The sequence below is a fragment of the Egretta garzetta genome, unplaced genomic scaffold (assembly GCF_000687185.1).
Source record: "Egretta garzetta isolate BGI_Z169 unplaced genomic scaffold, ASM68718v1 scaffold69, whole genome shotgun sequence".
NCBI lineage: Eukaryota > Metazoa > Chordata > Aves > Pelecaniformes > Ardeidae > Egretta > Egretta garzetta.
The window spans coordinates 1,069,443-1,076,904 of record NW_009260790.1 but is presented as its reverse complement, the minus strand read 5'-3'; the positions used below and the strand labels follow the sequence as shown (position 1 = coordinate 1,076,904).

The 7,462-nt window shown below is 47.6% G+C and overlaps 1 protein-coding gene across 1 annotated transcript in view; it reads left to right on the top strand.

The window, feature by feature from the left end:
* The first annotated feature begins 3,706 nt into the window (after positions 1 to 3,706).
* Positions 3,707 to 7,462, top strand: part of LOC104133134 (somatostatin-2) — a 5,105-nt gene continuing 1,349 nt past the window's right edge. Inside the window, exons 1-2 of the mRNA XM_009646506.2 lie at positions 3,707 to 4,103; positions 7,283 to 7,453. Of these exons, the coding sequence (XP_009644801.1) occupies positions 4,002 to 4,103; positions 7,283 to 7,453 (273 nt within the window). The 5' untranslated portion in view covers positions 3,707 to 4,001. The remainder of the gene's footprint in view (positions 4,104 to 7,282; positions 7,454 to 7,462) is intronic.

Genomic DNA, 7,462 nt, shown 5'->3' with positions numbered 1-7,462 from the left:
CAGCAGCATCCCTGCGGTACTCCCCTCCTCCTCCCTGCACCTGCTCTGCAGCTCTTATTGGGGATGAGTGGGAGCAGTAGGCTCCAGCCCACGCTCACGCAGTCTATTCCTTCGGTTTGTTAGATTAGTGCCGATGAAAAGCTGTGGCTGGAACGGCCACCTGCATGCTTCTCAGAGGCCCCTGGGGAGCACAGTGCGAGGGAATACTGCAAGCCTGGCCTGATAAATGAGCTGTGATTTCAGGCCCATGAACAAATTGGTTTCCCCTTCCAGGAAGGCGCACAACTGTCAGCTGACTATTGCTTTATTTATTGCATTGGCCTTTGCAACTAGGGACTCTTGAGGGCAGAGAGAAAGGGTTCCAATGACAGAAAAGCAGGAGCATTTGAACCCTTCCTTCAACTGCAGCTGAGTGCCTCACCTTTGGGAACCAGACTTTGTTCTGGAAGCCTGATGCAATTCTGCTACGTGCTTCAAGACGTGGTGATCTGAACCCAGACCAGGCAACAAATGGGCAGAAGATGGCAAATATCCAGGCCACAGAGGAAACCAATGGAGAAATTATCTCATTCCTTAATGTGACATTTGGTGCCAGACATAGTCTTGGCTTTTATATTTCAGCAATGCCCAGTCTTTGCTGCTGTACAGATGTATTGAGGAGAGGTCAGGGACCTCTTTCTTGAAAGATAAAACCTCTCCCATTGCATGTTGCTTGTACACCCTTAATCACAAAGAGATGGAGGTTGTCTTCTGTGATTGTATAAGCATATTCTGCTTCTGAACCCACTCTGTGCTGTGAGCCAAAATTCTTGGATAGCCAGACCTTTTCAAGTTACTGTATGATGAACTTACTTCTGGAGCATCCCCACCTTTACCAGGTTCCCATGGACGTGTTCATGGGTATGCTGATTTCAGATAGATCTACCCTCACTCTAAAGTGGTAGAAACCCACTCAGACCATGTGCAACTCTGGACAGGAGACAACGTCAAGGAAGAAGACTTCTAAAGGGGTGAGTCAGACAACGGAGAGAGCAAGTGGTAAGAGGAAATCAAGGAAAGAATTGTCAGAAATGTTTATTCCTCCAAGGGAAGACCTTTAACCTTTCCTGTACAGAATTATAAGCATTTAAGGGTTGGCAAAAAAACCCAATCAGAGCCTTCTTAAAGGTCAGACAGCCAATGCGACAAGGAATAGGGAACAGTAGGAGTGAAGAACAATCCTGGTGCTGTATGTTGAACTCTTTCCAGTTACTAAAAAGAGCAAATTTTATCACCACAGAGTTATTTTACTTCCTTTGGAGGAGATGGTGCTATAGCCTATGATGGGGACATGGTCAGCAATGGTGGTAGCAGAACCAGCAGGGTGTCTGCAAAGGGGCCAGAGGACCAGAGCTTGAGGAGGGCAGACTAATGCAGGGGAAGCAGCAGAGGGAATGTGAGGAAAGGGAAGGGCACTAGGGAAGGTGTAGAAATACGGAAAAGATGCATCTGATATTGAGGGATGTTGTAGCAGAGCCTGGAGGGAACTTGTTTGGATTTAGAGATCCAGCCCTACTGTGGGCACTAGAGTGTAAGCGCTTTGGTGTGTCCCTATTCCCCTCCCTCCCATCTGGGAAGAGACACCCAGCCTCGCCCAGGCTAGGAGTACAGGTTTTGGCTGGGCTGTGCTCATCAGCGGGACACAGGTTTGGTGCTGGCAGAAACTCTCTCCAAAGCCAACCTCCTGAAGCGGTAACAAGTATTTTATTACTGCCCTTTAATCCCAGGACAGATTCACGGCAGCCTGGTCACTGTTTACATCCCTGTGGGCTTCCCCAGAAGCTGATCTCTGGCTCAGCACATCATCCCTTTTCTGGTAGAAGAGCATTGTCACACTTGTGACCCCACTCGCTCAATGAAGTTTTACAGAAAACAGCCCATTCAGAAGGCAAAGCTGCAAACAAAACTGTATTTATTAGAACAAGCAGTTTGGTTAGACCAGATGGCCCCCAGCATGGAGACCGGGCTTCACTGCTGCTGCTGTCTATCTAACTTTTGGGCTAGTAGGCCCACAAGGTTTAGTCCTGCCTTGTAACCAACAGAATGGGATTCACCTTCTGCCTGGCTGTCAGCCCAGGCACATCTCACACTCACAGGTACCTGCCCTTCGTTCCTCTTGAGCAGCCAAGTGTGCTTTCTCCATTTGCTATTCTCCCACTTTTACCTCTCCCGGAGCCAATCGGCTGCGGGTCATTTGGCGAGTCCCTGTGATTTGTGTGCTTGCTGGAGCCTGGTACTTCACTGCTCTCTGTCTGAGCCCCAGACTGGCTGGGAAGTGTTTGACAGAATCCATTACGAAGGGCTAAGACAGCAATTCTGATAAACTAGCAAGATTAGTTTAAACGGATACAGATAATGTTTCATCTGAAACTGATGCATGAAAGCCAGCTCTCACAAGGGGGTGGTGAGAAACAAAGAGATTACTAAGTTTTCTGAGGAAAACTCATTTCTAGAAATTGCTGGATTGTCACCTTTCCTCACAAGTCCATATGACTCAGAAAAGGTTTTTTCTTTTAATCTTTCAGTGAGGGAACCCAGCATTTCTTTTCAAATATGTATGGGAGCAATGGCATCTTTTCCCTCAGGAGCATCCAGGGTGGTGTAACTGGCATTAGGAGCTGGATTATTTGCAGGCAAAACTTCATCTTGCTGTTACCAGGAACTGTAATGCTGGTAAGTGGTAGAAGTGGGGAACAGGTTTTTCTGCCTTCTGTTCTTAGTTCTGTCACAGCATCCCCTTGGCCAAGTCACCTCCCTGTGGTGTTTTTTTATGTACTAAATTAGGATAACAATTTATCTTTTGTTGTTAGGGTCAGAAGAGGACTTGCCCTGAGGCAAGTGCTTCTGGAGAAAGGGCTAATGGTGAGATGGGATCTTAGCTCTGCCTCTGCATCTCACAGGCACGTGGCAGTGGATGCTGTCCCTGCACGATGGGGACAATGCAAAACAGATAGCAGTGCTTAACAGCACCTTCTGCTGGCCCACATACCCATCTTACTGGTAGGACAGCATTTTGGGCAAAGGGAGAAGCATTACTAGCAACTGCTAACCAGAGATCAGAAATGGTAGGAACGTAATCCAAGCAGCCTGCAGTCAGTGCCAGGATGCCAGGAGCCTTTTTCTGAAGCCTCACTGAGCAGAGCAGCTCCAGCTCTGGCCAGCCTTTCAGTACTTTGTTTTCCCTTTAATACATTTAAACCCAACATCTGCAAGTCAGGATTCATTGTGCTGACCTATACTTCTGGGATAGGTTCAAGATATATTGAAACAATACTAGGAACAAAAACCAGTAACCTCCAGCTGGCTTCCAGGTAGTCTTCTGTACATTTGCAAGACAGATTATATTACTGCAGAGCTGCAGCCTGTGTCCCCATGTTACCGTAAAGGGAAAGCCAGGTATATTGGTGTTCCACAGTGAGATGCATCACTGGATGCAGACATCCAGATCCAAATACCCCTAGAGTCTGGAGCTGTTTGGATACACAGGCTGAGGGTCCAAGCCCATATGTAAGTATTGGTGGCCAGAAGTTTTACCCCTTCCCTCTGAATCATCTAGCATTGGCCAGAGGTTTGTGCAAGCTGGTGGCCTATTCTATCCAACATTATGTTCCCAAGCAGAATTCAGCTAACTAAGGGGAGGCACAGATAGTGCCTACAGTTTCTCAGGGTGAAGAAACAGCATGTTACTAGAGAGTCCCAAACCTTTGCTTCCTCAGCCTCTGCAGGTCTGGCACATGGAAAGCCCAGAGGCACTGAAGTATCCCACTCAAGCAGCCAAGTGTTAACAACCTCTCCAAAGTCTAATTTGCCTTTGATATAGACTTAATTGTTTGCGTCACCCACTGGGCTAGGGGGAGGGCTATAAAAGGGGCTGCAGCCATTGTCTGAGGCAGAAGAGAGCCCAGAAACAGCTCCCTCTCCCAGTCTTCCTAATTCAGCACAGTAGTCACAGCCTGTACATCATGCAGCTGGTGGCCAGCCTGGTGTCCGTTCTGCTGCTGGTGTGGAGCGTGAGAGCCACTGCACTGCCTGGAGAAGAGAGACTCGCAATACAGAACACTAGGGTGAGTATAATGCACCCTGTGAGGTGGGAGCATGCAGAAGCAGGCTGGAGCCAGCGGAGGGGTAATAAGGGCAGTTAGGCTTTACCTGATGCAAACAACTCTTCCACCCCTCTATATTCCAAGGCATTACAGCTTCATCCACTGCTGAAGCATGGGCTATGACTACAGCTTACTAGCCAGGTTATTTAGGAAAGGTACCAGGGCAGATGCCAGAGAGCTGCAAACGTGAAATCTGAGCTAAGCAAAAACTGGCAAAAAGAACAGAGAGGAGAGGCAAAAGGAGAAAATAATATTGCTGAAAGAGTGCAGCATGAGAGAATAAAGCAGAGTACTAGGGAGGGAGAGAAAAGATACGTAATTGGTAAAATGATCAAGGGAGATGATATTTTAAATAGGACTCATGGGAAGGACAAATGTTTAAAAGACGGGTTCAGTAAGAAAGTAACAGAGGAATAATAAATGAAGTAATTATATCAGAATAAAATTGCTTTTTCCAGAGCAGTATTCACAAGGGGAGTTATACTGACATAGTTCTGCTAGAATAATTACACTCTGAACCAGTACTGCTCTATGCAGTGGCAGAACTTATTATAGCAATATAATTATCCTACCAACTGGCAAAACTCTAATATTATAATGGCTATAGCACTATAATAACTTTGTTTTGCTGGACTGTTTCCCTAAGAGGCCAAAGGGGTAGGAAGCAATAGCATAACATAACCACAAGCAAGTGCTCTGTTCTGCTTGCCCTCGCCCCCCAGTTTTCTCACCTGCATGTTCCTTGCCATCCCTGAGGTTCCTCTGAGCTGTGGTTAGTCACCCTGCACTCCGCCAGTCCGGTTCACAGCCGTATCCGTAAGGCTGCTGCTATTTCAGTCCTGCAGAGGTGCTACCCAGAGAAGTGAAGGATCCCAATGTTGGTTTCAAAGGCACTAACTTCTCCTTTGTACGTATCCACATAGTTTTTTTCTGTCTTAGCGTTGGCTCCAGCTCATCCATCAGTGTCTTACTGCTTCAGGAGTGGGCTCACATCCCATTAACAACAAAACTGGCTGCAAGAAAGAAACGTATACAGTGTGAGGTGCTAGGGCTAGCATTCTGTTAGAGATCAGGGCTTCTGCAGCTGGCTGAGATTAACCCTTCTGGGGATAACTGTAAACTTTCAGCTGTACGTTCTTACAATAACAAATCCAGTACTTAAAAAGCAAACTCTTTCTGGTGCAAATCCTAGCTGCTGGGGAAAAAAGAAACAAGTTGTAGGGAATAAATTGGTAAATAAGGCTCTGGTAAAAATGAATTCAAGTGTAATGATTCTTGGTCTTCTACATGCTGTTGCTTACAGAATAATGATATAATAATGATTCTCTTTAGAGTGTTCTACTAACTGAAAAATTGTTAGATACTGATGAACCAATCCCTACAGTCACCACTGCTATAACTCAAATGCTTTGAGTATGAAGAATATCGGGATTTGACATATAAACCACCCTGAAATGCATAACAATGCAAATCTGTGTGTTCTGATGCACTGGTGGATGTATTACAGGGAACTGAGCAGCTACCCAAAGGTGTGCCACAACCCATCCATGCTAAGATCTCTAGCTGCTGCCAGAGTCTTGATCTCTTGCAGCTTGGGAACAGCTATATGCAGAAAGGTTGTTGGCAATGGATTAGTGCAGGGGAAGAGCTGCCTGGTTTCCCTAACAGCCACAGCTGATCACGCGTAAGGAATGTCCCCTAACAGCAGGCTGAGCTTTGCATTCCCCACCCTGGAGTCCGAAGCTGCTGGGTCTTCTTGGAGCAGGTTATTTCAAAACATAGCACTTACAGCTAGGAAAGAAGCTTACGAGGAAGACCTGACCCAGGAAACACATTTAGCTGGGCTCCCCAGTCCATCTCCCAAAGGCTCAAGACATTTCTGTACTTGCAGCACAGGAGTAGGAATCAGGACAGGCACAAGCTGGCTTTTATCTTTTCTTCTGCTCCAAACATAGCATGTAATTTTTCTGCACCTCAGTTTCTCTTTTGTGGAAGCAGGTTTAGTTAATAGAGCTAAGAAAGTGATTTTAAAATATCCATAAACATTCTGTAATATAAACTCATAATGATTGCTGCTGCCCGTATTTATCCATCTTTTGAGTTGCTCACGAAGTGGTCCTTAGCGAACGCTGGTGCTGACGGAGCCAGCGGATAGATACAGCAGTCCCAGTAGTAAACATGGCATTTGTGAGAAGTGACGTGGAAATGTGCTTCCAAGATTCCCAGCTGCATGGGAAACGGGATCTGTTGCTGTCAAATCGTCTATCCCAGCTTGTCCAGTACCAGCTGTCTCTACTAATGAGTCACAGAGACCAGGAATACTCGGGCAAGAGGTAATTTCTCAGGTTTGCTGGATGTAAAGTTAAGAGAAACAAGGTAACTCACAGCTTGTTACTGATGGAAATCCTGCAAGCCCCAAACCACAGGTTGTGCTCTTTTGTATGCTGCTATGGCAAAGGGATGGAGCTCCACAACTCCTCTTTCATTCTGCCTTCCCCCAGGTTCAGGCTACTGAAATATGGATTCTTGTTCTTGAAATACAAGCTGGCTGTCTCCACTGATTAAATATTTTGCTCCAGATACTTAGGGTGTCTCTGTCCCCAACCAACCCAGCCCTCTCCTTTGTTGCATCTCATTCTCATCATTTTACGGTGGGTTGCAGCCCCCAGTGCGCTTAATTTAATATTGCTCCGGATTCTGTGCCTCTTCCCCGACCTTCCCACAGTGGATGCCGGGCAGTCAGAGCAGTGAAGAGAGCATGGGCTTACTAGAAGGCAGTTTGGCATTCAATGAAATTTAATTAGTGCAGGCAGCAAGGGACTTTACAGCCAATTCATGCCTATTTGTTAGCAGCTCTTTTCCATTTGTAACACAGCACGCGTGCCTCTCCCTGTACAGCTGGCTGAGCTGGACAGGGGACAGAAGGGAGGAGTGCCCCCCCCAGCCACAGATTCCTCAGCTCCAGCACAGCCCTGCTGATGGGAAAAGCATCGGCTCTGAGGTCAGGGAACCAGGGGAGGCAGGGAAATGAGAAGGGACCCCACGGTGGGGGGGTGTTCACCCCCCCCCCACCCCCCCGCCGCGACGGCTGTAGGCAACAAGGCCTTCGTCTGTCACTTTCCCCTGCTCTCTGCCCGCAGGAACAGAGCACAGTCCGGAAAGATGCCATCCTGAAGATGCTGGCAGGCCCGCTGGACGGGGGGGAAGGGGGGCGTGAGGCGGCCTCCCCAGATGTGGAACAGGAGGGCAAGCTGGAGGAGGAGCGGGTGGTGCTGGGGCGGCTCGCCCAGCTATCACAGCGGGACCGCAAGGCCCCCTGC